This window comes from Nannospalax galili, unplaced genomic scaffold (assembly GCF_000622305.1).
Source record: "Nannospalax galili isolate Female #2095 unplaced genomic scaffold, S.galili_v1.0 scaffold14, whole genome shotgun sequence".
Taxonomy (NCBI): Eukaryota; Metazoa; Chordata; class Mammalia; order Rodentia; family Spalacidae; genus Nannospalax; species Nannospalax galili.
The window spans coordinates 3539181-3555264 of record NW_008336953.1 but is presented as its reverse complement, the minus strand read 5'-3'; the positions used below and the strand labels follow the sequence as shown (position 1 = coordinate 3555264).

Genomic DNA, 16084 nt, shown 5'->3' with positions numbered 1-16084 from the left:
AGTTAGATGTAAGGGGTCGAACACTCTTTAAAAATACTTACCCCGATTAAATATTTTTAAAATAACGTCATGGGCTAGTGAGACAGTAGGTTATAATTTTAGGCTTTGGTGATTGCTTCTGGTGTTTGTGTTTTAAACTTTTTTCTATGACAGAGTACTCAGATGCATTTTTTGAAAATAAAATCCACCAGGAATATTCTTGTCTCCCTTCCCCTATTTCTGTGTAATTGTGCTAATATACTAGCTAGGGCAGTTATATTTTAAATGGCATGTATATATTTAGCAGCATAATTATGCAAATTCTGCCATGTTTATGATTATAAATGTCCTTTGGGAACAGTTACTTAGCATCTAGTCCTGAAACCGATTTTTTCTTTTCTTTTTTTTTTTTCTGCAAGATTCTTGGAGTGCTCAGAATTCTCTGCTTACTTTCCTTCTAATCTTTGGGAAGGTGGGCACTTGAAGGGGACCACACACCAGTAAACAACAGGATCTCTTTCTCTCTCATGCTGGGGGTGGAACCTGGAGCCATGTACATGCCAAGCAAGTGTTCTACTACTGAACCACACCCCTACTTCCTCATTATTTGAGATGGAGCCTCATGTTCTAACCATCTGGCTTTGAACTTGCAATTCTCCTCTCTCGGAACCTAAAGTATTGAGATTGCAGGTGCATGTCACCAGGACTGGCAAAAGATACAGACCTTTTATTGGACCTAGACATTTTATAACAGTGGCTTTGTGCTCTTAGGAAATCTACTTACCCTCTCTGTGCCTAGGTTTCTGCATCTGTAAAATGGGGATGGAGCACATATCTTCATGGCTGTCCTGACAATTCTACTTCATAATATACGGAGACTACTCAAGCTGTGGGTGACAGCTGCCACGGACGCACAGAGCTGATTTCAGGCAAGTTCTGTGCTCCCCATTCAGTGTCAGATTTGAACTACTGTTGGAGGGTGTTGCATGAGCCCACACATCTCACTCCTGCTGTCCCCCCACCCCATTATTACCTGTTTAGGTGACATTGGGGAGACAGGCAAGAGGGCTGAGAGCAAAAGTTTCAGACTCAAGTTCTTTCTGGGAGAGACTCACTATTCACTGTTGTCCTGTGCCTGGGCCAAATCAGTGAGGACAGGGAAGAAGTCTTTCATTAACAGAGGCTCTAAATGTAGAGTGTGTTTGTGTCTGTGAAGTCCTGGGCTGTGTCTCTGTGTGTTCATATGGTGTATGTACGTATATAAGTGTGTCTGTATGGTATGTATGTCTGTGGTGTGTGGGGTATGCATGTCTCTATGTGGATGTATGTCCCTGTGTGTATATGTGAATGTGCACATGTCTGTGATGGTGACGTGTGTGTTTAAATTTGTGCATGTGTCTCTAGACATCTGTGTGGTACATGTGTACACGTGCATATATGAGGTGTCTATGTCTATAATGTCTCTGCTGTGTGTAGTGTGTGTAGGAGTGCATGTAGTTTACACATGTGCTTGTGTATCTGGTGTGTGTGTCTGCGTGTAATGTTAGGTATGTGGAAGGGATGTATGTGTGTATACAGCACTAACCAGCCCACATATACACAAGCACTCCAGTTTTACCCACTAGAGATAAGTTAATTAACAGGTCAGGATTCACCAAGGCAGGATGTGAGATAAAGCTTCCTTTGCTATTTCACATTTTGGGGAAGGAAAGAATGGGAAAATGTAAAATCGTGTATGTAATCAACATCTGCCAGAAATGATGGTGACAGTGACGCTGCGTTTAGGTGAGTGCTAGTCTCCCAGGAGTCAATTTTCCCACTATTTTCTGTTCATTGACAGGACATCTTTTGACTTTTCTAAAGAGGTTTCCTAGCATGTAAAACAGAAATCGAAAGAACTGGTAAAATGAAGTCATATTGAGGTTGAAAAATCCCCCCCCCTTTTTTTTTAAAAAAAATAAACGAGCCTCACTATGTAGCCCTGACTGGCCTGGAACTCACACGTAGACCAAGCTGGCCTCAAACTCAGAGTTCGACCTGCCTCTTGTCTCCAAAGGGTTGGGAGTGAAGATATTGCACCATGCCTGGTGACAAGGGAGTTTGGGGGGGGGGGTCCTACAAGACACTGGCACAGACATTGAATACCCTTCAAGGTGCTGGTTGGGGAGCCATGTAGGGAACACTGTGTGCATTCTCAAGGGCTCCAGGGCTCCATTTGTTTGCTGATGGTATTTTAGATGGGATTGCACAGGCTGACCTTAAACTTGCAGCAATACTCCTGCCTCAGCCTTTGGAATGATGTGATTATAGAAGTGCTCCATCACACCTATAACCAAATCCCTTGACAAATGGGGTTGAGTGATGTTTGTGGGCTGGGCATGTGTGGTGCCTGCAAAGATGATACAACACTAGGCACCGGGAAGGAGGATGATACCACTCAGTTGACCAACATGTACCCAGAACCTGGGGTGGGAGCAGTGTCATATGATAGTGGTAATAAAAGTCCTCTGCTACCTTCAAGGTAGGTCTGCATGAAACAGTGGTGGGGCGGTGGGACAGTGGGATGGTGAGATGGCAGGATGGTGGGATGGCAGGATGGTGGGATGGCGGGATGGTGGAATGGTGAGATGGTGGGATGGTGAGATGGCAGGATGGTGGGATGGCAGGATGGTGAGATGGTGGGATGGCAGGATGGTGAGATGGTGGGATGGCGGGATGGTGGAATGGTGAGATGGTGGAATCGGACGGTGAGATGATGGGATGGTAGGATGGTGGGATGGTGATATGGTGGAATGGCAGGATGGTGGAATGGTGGGATGGTGGGATGGTGAGATGGTGGGATGGTGAAACGGTGAGATGGTGGGATGGTGAAATGGTGGCATGGTGGGATGGTGAGATGGTGGGATGGTGGGATGGTGAGATGGTGGGATGGTGAGATGGTAGGACGGTGGGACAGTGATATGGTAGGACGGTGGGATGGTGAGATGGTAGGACAGTGGGATGGTAGGATGGTGGGACAGTGATATGGTAGGACGGTGGGATGGTGAGATGGTAGGACAGTGGGATGGTAGGATGGTGGGACAGTGATATGGTAGGATGGTGGGATGGTGGGATGGTAAGGATGGTAGGATGCTGAGATCATAAAATGGTGAGATGGTAGGATGATGGGATGATAGGGTGGTGGGATGGTAGGAAGGATGGATTCAGGTTTTCAGCCTTATGCCCTGGAGGTGGACTTTCTTTACCCCCCTGCATTAAATTCTTGTGCTTCTAATTCCCAGATTCTCAGAGACACACCATTTCCCAATCTGTACCTTGCAGCCCTTTTCAGGGAATGTACCTGTCACATTTCTGCAGTGCTCAGCAGAAACTCCAAGCCTGTGTAAATCTTGGTAGAGACCTCTCTGGTGAGACATTGGTCTGATCCAGAGCACTACAGTGTGTGTCCTGCACCTCTTGGTTGTTATGGTTATGAGAAGGGTCCCCTCCGCTGAGTCTCAAAATGTCACTTTCTTAGGACTCTGGGAAGAAGACAATGAATACTCTTTTAGCCCTTGACTTTTGTTCATTCCACATCTACAAGCTCGTCACTGCTGCTGCTTTTCTAACTGTGTGAGAGTTTGTGATTGCACTAATGACCCCAAAATGTTCATATTCACTGTCATTCATTCACCTGAAAGAAATATCTGCACTGCGAGATTCCTCACAATTGAACAAATAAAGACAACTAGAAGTGTCAGGGCTTTTGACTGGCTTGTGTGTGCAAAAAGTAAGTAAGAAAGACGGTCCCCATTCCATTTACAAGTTCGGTCTTATAAGGCTCTACAACAGTGAGAGATAACACCAGTGGTTCTAAGAGGGTCCTGAGCAGTAGAGTATCTGATTCCTATTTTCTGTCCTTTCTGAATTCCCATGTGAAAAACGTAAATGGCTCTTTGTGCTTCAATTTTTTTTGACTTGAGTTTTATGTCAATAACGATTTTAAGAAATTTAATGCTAACCAAAAAAGTATGTACACAAATTACAGGGAACACAGATTCTGGTAACAAATCATATGTGCTAACTTTTGTTCAATGTGTGTGTGTGTGTGTGTGTGTGTGTGTGTGTGTGTGTGTGTGAATTTTTTGAATACTCAGAGTGTTTCATTCAGTAGAAAAACTGCAGATTCCACTTCTACTCTCAATTGAATATTAACTCCAAACCATCCCATGCGGAGCCCATGTACAAACTCATATTTTATCATCCTGGGAGACATAAATGGCATTCTTTCTCTTTTCTCCAACTAGGTGAGAAAATAAAAGTGCATTCTAAAGAGAAAATATGCATGACCATTGCAAACAGTTAACTGCTCCTTGTATCTTCTGTGACAGATAATTATTATGATCTTGTGATCTAATTATTACGATCTCATGATCTATTTGCCTGCATGGTTTCTGTTAGTCACCATTTCCTTCCCAGATGGCTGGGAGCTAGGTTACTGAGAGCTCTGTGAAGATCAGAGTCCAGAGACAGCTAGGATTGATGGTTGTTTTGGGGTTTGATTTTTTTTTCTTTTTTTTTGAGACTGGGTCTCCCTGTAGCCCCAGCTGGCCTGGAACTCGCTGTGTAGACCAGGCTGGCCTCACTCTCACACAGATCTGCCTCTGCCTCCCAAGTCCTGGGATTAAAGGCAAGTGCCCCCACACCACCCAGCAGGGCTGATGGCCTGGTGGGCACACCTGTCTCCTTTCCTGCAGACACTGGTGGACCTCTCTGACCCCACCGGTCCAGTAACTGCAGAGAAGCTTTTCCAAGGCTCAGGGTTTGCTCCCTGACTTGAGCCCTGGAAAGCAGCACGCATATACCCTCAGGCACCCCTCTCCCTTACCTGGTTTCTCTGTCTTTAGGGATTGTAGCAGTGCTATAGGCAAAAACTTGCTTCTCCACTAGAGGAGGCCCGAGGTCCACCAGGCCGGATAATCCTGGGGGATTCCTCGGCTTTTCGATGTACACCAGGGTACCGGGCTCCTTCTTGAAGGCCTGGCGGCTGGGCGAAGCCCCTGGCTGCAGGGCATGCGGGGGACCATGGGCGCTGGGGTGTGGGATGGTGTCCAGCAACCTCAGGTCGCCCACGCGGTGCGGGGAGGCGGGGGGCGTTTTGGACCCCAGGGTAGGCAGGTGACTGTCCGGGTACTTCCTGGATTTCCTGTACAGTGACTGCTCCAAGTGCACATCTGCCTGCAGGGAAGGGTTGCAGTAGGCGCTGGCTGACCGGACGGCAGTGCGGTGGTAGGCGATGACGTGGTCCGGGACATCCAGGGGGTGGCCGCCGTGGGCCGAGGCGATGCTCATGCGTCCCTCGTGGTAGAGGTAAGGGTCAGCATAGAAACCCTCATTTCGGTACATCGCTAGGTTTTTGCTGCTCATGTCCTCATCTGGTTTGACGTCTCTTCTTTCCAAAATGGCACTGGGACTTGGCGAGATGGACCTTGAGACAGGCAGGCTGGAGAGTCTGTCCCTGGGGATGGTGGCGTTGCCAGGAAGAACCATGGGCCGTCCGCCCCCGTAAGGGATTCTGGATGGGGAGGGAGGCAGGGAATGCGGCACAGGCGTGGAGGGCGGGGAGTTTGGACCTGCGTGGGGCGGATGAGCTGTGGATCCAGGTCGGGAGGCACCGGGGCCGTCTCCTCGTGCATAAATAACTTCTCTCTGCATCTGGAAATAAAGCGAGGAATTAGAAAGCATCCTTAGATATTTGCGGTATAGACGAGTACCAATGTGACAGGGTGATGTCTTTGATTATGTCTCCTTCTACAAGACACCGAAACCAAGTTAATGCAACCTGGGAATATATTCCCTCATGTGGTAAAAGGGACTTCACAGATGGGACCCAGTCTTTGATCTTGAGATGCAAACTCTTACCTAGCTGGGCTCACTGAAATCACAAGGGCTTTGTTTATGGAGAAGAGGGGGGTAAGAAAGTCAAGATCAGCAGAGCTGCAAAGGTGGCAACAGAGACAGAAAGGGTAGGAGGTGCTATGCTGCTGCCTTGGAAGATGAAGAGGGAGCGGGGAGCCAAGGAGAGTGGATTCTCCCTTAGAACTTCAGACCAAGTGTGGCCTGCAATTGAGGCTCACTTTAGAAATCCAACCTCTCTATGAGAATAAATGTGTGGGGTTTTAAGCTTCCCAAGGCGTTTTATAATGCTGGAGTTCAAATCCAGACTCTCAGATTTTAGGTAAGCACTCTACCCTTGGGCTATAGCCCACCCCTCACCTCTAGTTAGCCTGGAAAATAGCTAATAAGCACCTTTCCTACCTTTCCAAGCTAAGAGTGTCTAAGACCATGACTAGAAAAGCAAAGTAGAGCCCTGGGAAACCATGGACTGAGGATCACCAACTCTTGGTTTGTACCAGGAGCACTGAAAGTTGGAGGAAATAAGGAAGTAACTGAAATGATAGCCTAACTCATTCTGAGGCAGGCGAGGGGAAAAGAGAAGAAATCCCAAGCATGGCCCAGGCAACAGAGAGAAAGATTCCCAACAGTGCAGTCTGTAAACTGGAGCATGGGGCCAGGTAGTCTCACGGTCTGGGCTATGCGATTCCTACATGGTCCAGGAGAGGTAAGGACACCTGTAGCTCTTTTACAAATGCTTCAGGAGAAACAGTGACTGAAGAGTCAAGTTAATGACGAAAAGGGGGAAATGAATTTGTACTTTGCAACAACAGTAGCATACTTAACAGGGCAAAACAAAATGCCCTCTTCTGGCCTCTGTGGGTATTGCACATATATGGTGCACTTACCTACATACAGGCAAAACATTCATGCACATAAAATAAAAATAAATAAAACCAAATGAATTCAGGATATAATTATTTGGTACACTGGTGCTTTGGTCAAGGTCCAAGAGGGAAATGCACATTGAGATCCACCATTCCATGAGGGAAGGACAGACAGGCATAAGCCGTATTTTAAACCTTATTTGTCCCTTCAAAGAATCCACATTCCCTATCCTGGCTTGGAAGAGAAGACAGAAAAGAAATGTGTTACAATGGTTGAATGGTAGCTGGAGGGGAAGAAGGAGGAAGAGGCTCAAGCAAAGAACCAAGCTGGGCACTTGAGAGGCTTGTGTGGCAGACGGGGAGGAGGGCAGGGCAAACATGAAACAGAGCCCCAGGCCTTGAGTAAGAGGAGCTGTTCCCACATCACATAAATTCACTTGCCATGTGCCTTCCATGAGACAGGCATTATTCTAGGATGTACAGTGGGTTTTTTGTTGTTGTTGTTGTTGAAAGTGAGTAACTAAAAGTACAAAGAAGGGACTAGACAGATGGCTCAGTGATTAAGAACACTGGCTGCTCCTGCAGAAGACCTGGGTTGAGTTCCCAGCACCCACATGGCTGGCGGCTAACAACTATTCATAACTCCAGTTCCAGGGGATCCGACACCCCATTCTGACCTCTGTGGCATTGCATACACATGGTGCAAAGCACTCATACATATAAAATTAAAATGAATATACAAAGATGGTATAAATAGGTAGCAACCAAACGGAGCCCCTTGAGGTTGTTTCCTAACCCTCTCTGAATTGACCTCTTCATTCCCTAAGTAATTCTGGGGACCTCAGAGGAAGTAGGTTCTTGGTCCACAATCAAAAATAATCTCGGGGGCTAGAAAGGTGGCTCAGCAGTTAAGAACACTGGTTGTTCTTGCAGAAGACCCAGGTTCAAATCCCAACACCCACATGGCAGCTAACAACTGTCTGTAACTCCAGTCCCAGGGGATCTAACAGCCTCTTCTGACCTCTGTGGGCATTGCACAGACGTGGATGCACTTACCCACATGCAGGCAATGCACACATACACATAAAATAAAAGTAATAAATAAAATTTTAAAAAAGCTAATCTCCACTCTTATTACTCCCTTTAACATGCACACGGGTTTCTCTTCACCCCTCCCTCCAGCCAGTCTGTTCTCCCATCGCCCAATCTGACTGTGAAATCCTCAAGCTGCACCCGGCTCTCTCCCATGTTCTTATTCTAAATGTTTCACACCCAGGCTTGGACTCCAGGCACCCTGATGTTCCTGCCCATGTCAGCCCTCTATGCTCCTGTGACACTCTCATGACTCAGATGCACAGTGCCGTAGACCCAGAGGTCCTGTCCCAAGGTCACTGAGTCTCACTTCAGAATGTTTAGGGTAATATGGGACAGAGGGCTTGCAGGAAACCATCACATACCCTTGACAAACACCTCTCCCACTGCCTTTCACAATTCAGGGCTCAATAAAAAGAAAGGCATGGCTCAGCATAAACAACACATGGCTTCATAAACCATAAAATGTAAGAGGGACTGGCCCAGCCGGCATTGAGCCTCTGACCAAATTCTTCATGCAGACCACACAATGTAGCAACAAAACCAGAGGAACCTCAAGAGAAATTCATCACATTGACTCACAAAGGCCACTGTGTGAAAAAACATCACACCTTGCCCAAGACAAGTTAACAAATGGTGGGGTCTGCTGCCATTATGAATTCATTGTTATGAATTCTAAAGGCAAATAAACAAGGTAAAAATTTCTAGAGCCCACTTGGGATGAGCGGCAGCTTAAACCCAGGCTCATCTCTGTTTTCCTGACTCTTATCTAGCTCCAGATAACATTGTGATTTGGGGGCTCCTGCTTTGATTAACCACATGAAAAACCCTCATTTTTCTGTTAAGAGAGTAAAAATAGAGAACAAGATCCTAAGAAGCAGAGAACTGTTAAGATGAATAAATAATATTAGTGAAAGGAAAATATAAAATTAACTTTGATAGAAATGTACATATCTTTTTTTAAAGATTAAAGATATGTGTATATGGGAGTCTGTGTAAGTTTATGTACATCATGTGCACACAGGAACCTATGGAGGCCAGAAGAGGGTGTCAGATCCCCTGGAACTGGAGTTCCAGATGTGAGCCATCATGGTGCTGGGAACCAAACCTGGGTCATCTGCAAGTGTTTTTAATTGCTGAGCCAATCTCTCAAGCCCCAAGAGATATATCTAACACTGCAGAGGTCTCTGAATAGGTACCCTAAAACATGTTTTGTGATATGGAAAAAAGAGTTACATTTTATAAGTATCTTTTAAAATGAAACGTTTTTAAATTCTCATTAGGAAAAATAACCAAACAAACCTTATTATACTTTCTGGTGGTATGTATAGATGTGAACTGAAAGAATATAATAATCAAGAATAATTCTAATACGTTATGCTGTGCATTCATTCATATGAAGAACGGGGGTGTCAGTCAAAACACTGAATAGCCAATATCCATCTTGGTCCAGGAATCAGTTAGTAGGGAACCTCCATGGTGTGGGCAGATTTTAGCCATAGCCATCAGCATCATGCACCTGCTGACCAAGTTGGTATCAGCCCTCACTTACACACTTCAAAATAATCCTACCATCATCCACTGGGGTCAGTGAGTAAAATCCCTAAGTTAGCCACTGAGCAATATGACAGAACAGGTAATCTGAGGTGGTGTCTCCATCAATATCAGTGGTGTAGAAGTCAGAAGTCTCTGGAAAAATGTTTATGTTAGCTTGCTGGGCTGTGACTGATTTTACAAGACTGAGCCTTAAAAACAGCTGGGCGTGGTGACGCATGCCTTTAATCCCAGCACTCGGGAGGCAGAAGCAGGCGGATCTCTGTGAGTTCTAGGCCAGCCTGGTCTACATAGTGAGTTCCAGGACAGCTGGGGCTACAGGGAGACCCTGTCTCAAAAAAAAACCCAGCACCCTGGTCCTCTGCTCTAAATAAGAGTTCCAGAAGAGAATGACATGACAGTGTATTAATTCCTAGGGAAACCTACAAGAAGAACAAACTCTTAACATGAGATAACTCAGGTTCCGATGTTATAGGCCATAGTCCAACTAAAGGCAACTCACTCAGGATATGGTGGAAGGACGGGGGTCGGGGTAGAGGGGATGAGGAATCCTTTCCAAGCCTGCAGTGTGGTATCCCAAGGAGACTACTTGTTATTTGAATCAAAACAACTTCACCGACTCCATGAGATACTTGTCTCATTGATGTAAGTAGGAGGACAGGTAAGATCTTTTAGCTTGTAAGTTAAAACAACCCTTGCTGCTCAGGCTAGTATCTTTCTCATGACTAACTTCTTAGTTTCAGGCACCTGCATAGTTTTTGTTTTGAGTTTTAAGTCTTTCTGATGAATAAAAGACCTGGTATTAAACAAATGAGTCTCCCCTATACTAGGACTCAAAGTAGACCTAGGAGAACATTAGACTAACTTTACATGCTGAAAACAGTAAGCAGCGGGGCGTGACGGCACTCAGGAGGCAGAGGCAGGCGGACCTCTGCTGATGTACATAGGGAGTACCAGGCCAACTGGGAATACGGGGCACCCTGTCTCACACAAACAAAGTAAACAATCAACACACAAATGTATGCATGCACCAGAATTCCTTATTTTTGCACCCATCTTTGAAGCCACTAAAAAGTGGCTGCGTACACCATTGACGCTTTCTCTCCAGAAAATTTAATATGAGTATCTTTATGTAAGGTTTAGAATTCATTTTACTGCAAGACAAAGAAGACCCCCACCCAATAAAGACCTTCGACTACCTTATCAGAATTCAACTCAATTATTTATTTGCTGCAAGGTTCAGGCACAGCCAGCGCTCAACTATCCAGCAATGTATGAACTGGGTGACTCTCCCTTACGATTTGTAGGCTATCTTCTTTCCGCTTTATATTATTACTCAAATCCCTACTGTGTCTCTGTTGTTCATGTCCTCTGGGCCCTGTAAACAGGGAGGTTGGTAGCCCTGGTAGCAGACTGTTGTTCCCGCTCACATTACCCAGCCCACATTACGCTGTTTGCCTTATTCTTATGACAGACCAGAAAATACCAGGAGTAGCTTTCACATTAAGTTTGGCAACTCCACATACAGCTCTATTTCTTTTCCCCAAAGCACTGAAGTTAAATCAAAGTATCACTCAGTGAGAAGTTTCTTGAAAGTAAGATGAAGGAACATCTTAACATTGTTTCTGGAAAAAAAAAAATCTAGCCTGAAAACAATGTGCATTTAACATCATTTGCAGAAACGTTCATATGGTCACGTCTCTTTCTGGAGCATTTAAAACACAAACAGATATGCTCTGTGGAAAGGGACTATTGCGTTCAGCTTATTGTATTTCAAAGCCCCACCCTTCCAAGTCTAAAATCTGTGGATGTGCTCCTCCATGAGAACACACAATGAAATAAATGGAGGAAATAAAAGAGCGTTCTGTGTTCTTACGAGATGTTTCCATCCTCAAAGAATTAAAGCCACTTACTTTCTTTCTGGGGAAACCACCTGTGTAATTGACGCTGTGAGCAAGCCCATTGGCTGGCCTCCGGGTTATGCCACTGGCTTGTCTGCTGGCTTCATCCGAATCCTCAGTCCCTCAGACAACTTTCTCTTCAGAGTCGAAATCATCACAAAATCACCAGATCTTAAAATGCTCCCCAATAAAGACCGTTTTGTTTTACCCAGGCCTCAGTGCGAAGCTGCCACAGTAGTGGATAAAAAGTAGCCCTCCCCATGATAAACCAGTTTCTCCTCCCCTTGAAAATTAGTCACTGAATAACCTCAGCCCACATCCAACCACAGGCTACTGAGCTGGGTGACTCAGTCCTTTAACGATTGCTTACAGAGAAAACACAGGGCAAGGAAGGAGCTGCACTCAAGAAGGTCTAGGTAAATGGGTTGACAATAAAGGCAATACTACCAAATAGAGCCTACCTAAGGCAAACAGGATCATTAAACAGACAAACACAAACAGCCAGCCACCACCGAGTGAAAACACCAGAAAACCCAGCATGCTAATTACCTCCAAGGACCAACTTTCAGATCAGTTTTCTGTTATGGGTGTTGCTGCAGAAAACTAGCCCAGCACCCAAAATTCATTCTTCAGCCAGACTTCTGAAGCCTGGTGACTGGAGAGCAAAGGTAACTCGCCTCTTCCCCAGGTTTGTGATACCTGAGGGAAAACAAGAAGACGATAAAAGAGGCTGTCTACTAATTAACCAGCCTGGTTTAACCAGGCGGAGCTATCAGTCTTGCACAGGTCAGCAATGGTCATCATTCTGAAAACCCAACAGAGCTAAGGAAGAAAAAGAGAAGGCAAGCTGGCTTCTCCACCCAGCTCCTGGCAGCCCCACCCTAGGCAAGAGGGAAGAGAAAGCCAGGCACTCTCTCCAGAGACCGCCCCTGGGCAGCTGCTGTCAGCACAGCTAATCTTCCAGGGAGACAGGGACAAGAAAGTGCGCGTCCACGTCTTTGAGAAGTGACTGGAGACCAGGTACTAACGTCTGGCTAACAAAAGGAAAGCCTTTCCTTGGCTCACAGAGGCGCTGTGTAGTCAGTCTCCTTATCTCTGATCCCCCAGGGACAATCTAGCACCATCCAACTGGGAATCCTGCATCAAGGAACCCCAAATGTTGTGCTGGCCTCGTGCCACACCCCATTTCCATGCTACGGCTGCCAGTGCATTTTAAAAGCATTTTCAGGCTGTAGGAGGTTGTTCTTGCTGACCAAAAGAATTCTGTGACGTCTCTAAAGTCCAAGTGCAGTCAGCATTGCAGGCTCTCGAAAAGAACTGTTTACTGCCATCAAATCACTCGTGGTTATTAAAGGAGGGGGAAGGTGGAAGGCAGGGCACCACCATCCTCCTAAGATGTCTTATTAGAAACAGTATTTGGATGGAGTGCTTGTCACAGACGCCACCTAAGAGGTTGGGAAAGAGGAGGAGAAGGAATTCGAAAGCCCTTGTTTTGATTTTTTAATCTAATCAGCAAGGGTTTGTTGTTTCTCACCAGGCTACGCGAAGCACAGGCCCTCAGCTCCCAAGCATCTGGCATACATTTGGAAGGTTTTGTTGGGTCACTGGAGGGCTTTCCAGGAAGGGGAACATAGAAGTTGGCCACATGCATGCCATGCCAGTGGAGGCCAGAAGATCCCTTGGAACTGGAGTTTCAGATAGTTGTTAGTCATCATGTGGATGCTGGGAACTGAACCCTAAGAGCAGCAAGTGCTTTTAACAGCTGAGCCACCCCCCTCCCACATGCCCTTGTTTAATGGCATATGGAGCACTAGCTCTTGCTAACATGGCTCTTGGAGTTATTTACCTGCTGTCTTTATGTACAAGATTGCTTATACAAGACTGGCTGTTTGTGGAGTGAAGGGGGCCATGCCATTCACACCCAGAAGCAGGAGCAGTGAACTCTTAGTTCTTTTTTGGCCAAGAGAATCACAACATGTTCAATACATTATTTTATGACAGTGGCCTTCGAGGATGGTGGCTTCTGTTGACCCCACTACCACGTGAGTTGGTGGTACCATGTGGGAAGAGGTCTGGCTTACCTTTCCCATCTATTTTTCCTGCCACACTCGGAGCCATTTGCTTCCATTTTTAGAGTGCTCCAGGGCACTGTCTGTACAGTATACACAGAGCTTCGTCATTATTGGGCCAGTAATTCACTGTCAGGAGTTTGAAAGGCAGCCCAATCCTGTGGTGAATCAGGATGAGTTAAATGCTCTCTAGTAAGCAGGAAGCTGACCCCAGGAAGAGGAGGGGTTTTGCTATCCTAAGGCTCCAGAATAGTGGTTAATAAACCATATGCACTAATTTCCTCAACAATATCCTGGTGTTGTGAAAAGGACCTGCTGGCTTCCCCTGAGTGGGTCAGATTCTTCAGAGAAGCCCTCGAATTCTTACAAGTTCGGTTCAGCTTAGGTGCAGCCAACCACTGACATCCTGTCATTCTGGTGTGATCACTTCACCAGGTCCTGCCCATCCTTATCTACCTTGGGATAAACAGCCTGTTAAGTTGCTCCTTATTTACCTTCTTTCTTTCATTGACAAAAGCTGCAAGCAAAGTGGAAATAATTTATTTCTTTTGGGTTAGCCTTAAGAAATGCCTTGCCAGTAAATATCCTCCATTACCTCAATAGGAAATAATTTTTATGCTCTGGTAAGGCCAAAGGTATTATAACACGTATTCCCAATTCTTTCTTTTTAGTAATTTCTTTATTGACTTAAAAATTACATATGCAAGAAGAAAATTCAAAATTAGCCTGTAGGCATAAAGGTGATACTATAAAGGGGAATGATTATTAGACTGGAAATATTTCAAACTCATTTTTTGTATACTGTTAAAATTGCGAGGGTGGTCATTTGTAAGGTCTTATTAACCTATTAATGTTTCATTTGCTCATAAATGGACCATCTCCCAGACATGAGACAGACTGTTGCCAAAATTATTGAATTCTCAGGTAAAGAGACGATCCAGTCAGTGGTTAGCTTATGGCTATATTTAACATGAGTGTTATTCACAGAAATATTTTGACAGGAGGAATTCTGGCTGAGCCCTCCAATGACAGATCTGGGGTCCAGCCCTGTGAGCAACAGCGATTAAAGATTTCAGCCTGGAGCAGAATAAAGAAATAATGTTAAATAAATAATTTAATTTCCAAGTCACAACCAGTTACAGTGCAGAGCTACAGAACAGATAAAAGAAAAACTCCCTTCTCTTGTGGACACTTGATCTTCTACTGTGTTATCTCGGGCCAAGGACAACCTCCTTTTGTATCTGAAACAGTCACAGTTCTTTCAAACACTTGCCACAGATGGAACAGGCAACTGTCTTTACTTTCTCCACTCTGCATATCCACCCATTTTTCTGTATGGACACAGTTCTTTTGTGCTAGACTCCCTTTTAGAATTTTCTAATTTTGCTGCTGGTACATCACTGATGTGCCCAGCTCAGTGCCTTGCAATATTTATTTTCATAACAGATCTTGAAATGCCTAGTTAATTCTTTAATACATACCTTGAACGTATATTATATACTGCTTTATTTACTTATACACTTCTCATGGTACAAAGAATTTTAAATGTGCCATCTCTAACAAATACATATGGTAATCATCCAGTACTTGGTACTATACAAAGTGCTTTCAACTGTGACTTTATTTCATGGTCCTTCGGGACAGGTGTTACCCTCGGAATGCCTAGGAAGTGAAATGCAGGTGGGTAAGAAACTTGGCCAAATTGCATAGCCAGTGTGCATCTTACTCACCCTCTGTGAGGGATTCCTTCCTACACCCCAACTGGAAGCCGAAAATTGCAGAGGGTACAGAGCACTGTGTAGACCACATTTCCCTATATACACCGACTAAGAGATCCAACCACAGCAACAAAGGAGGGTAACAACAAGCAATAAAAATTACTTAAAGCTGGGCGTGGTGGTGCACGCCTTTGATCCCAGCACTCGGGAAGCAGAGGCAGGCGGACCTCTGTGAGTTTGAGGCCATCCTGGTCTACAGAGAGAGAGTTCCAGGTCTGCTGGGGCTACAGAGAGAGCCTGTCTCAAAAAAACAAACAAAAAAAAAAGGCCAAAAAAAATTACTTAAAACTTATGAGCTGTTTATTTCTGGAATTTCCATTGATTAGCTGAGATAATTAGGAAGCTGAAGCAATGGAAAAGGGAAAGTGTGGACACACACACACATATTGTATATGAGTAAACAACATCCATACACACAGACACCAGAGTACATATAAACTAAAATATCTGGGATGCATCTGATTAAAATCCCTGAGCATTATGACTCCAGTTCTGTTATTACGTGTCATTCTAGGGACCCAGCCTCTCAGAGATGCATTAACTAGTGCCCGAGTCTCCAGATTCCTGTCTCTGGGTCCTGTGTCCATCTTTCCTTTCAACATGGAAACTGACCATTGTGTGAGGGAAGAAAGTTAAATATCATGCCTATGAAGTTTTATGATAACTGCAACAATGTGAAAGTTAAGTGTATATATTTTGGTTTGATGATGATATGGCAAATATAAACTTAACAAATAAGTTGATAATGATTTATACAAAAATTTAAGCTCAGGACTGGAGAGATGGCTTAGCAGTTAAAAACACTGGCTGTTCTTACAGAGGACCTGGGTTCAGTTTCCAGCACCCACATGGCAGCTAATGACCATCTGTAACTCCAGTTCCAGGGAGATTTGATGGCCTCTCCTGATCTCTGTGGGCATTCCATGACATGGGTGCACTTACATACATGC

The 16084-nt window shown here is 45.0% G+C and overlaps 1 protein-coding gene across 15 annotated transcripts in view; it reads right to left on the bottom strand.

The window, feature by feature from the left end:
* The window catches only part of Kiaa1217 (KIAA1217 ortholog), a 529925-nt gene that overhangs the window by 60466 nt on the left and 453375 nt on the right, over window positions 1-16084 (bottom strand). For 13 of the 15 annotated variants that reach the window (XM_017797805.2, XM_017797804.2, XM_029562900.1 and 10 more), the window contains one exon: window positions 4847-5673. In XM_017797805.2, coding sequence (XP_017653294.1) covers window positions 4847-5673 — 827 coding nt within the window. Of the gene's footprint in view, window positions 1-4846; window positions 5674-11299; window positions 11541-11836; window positions 11986-16084 lie in introns of those variants that run through there. The other 2 variants (XM_029562906.1, XM_029562905.1) reach the window with 2 other exon arrangements.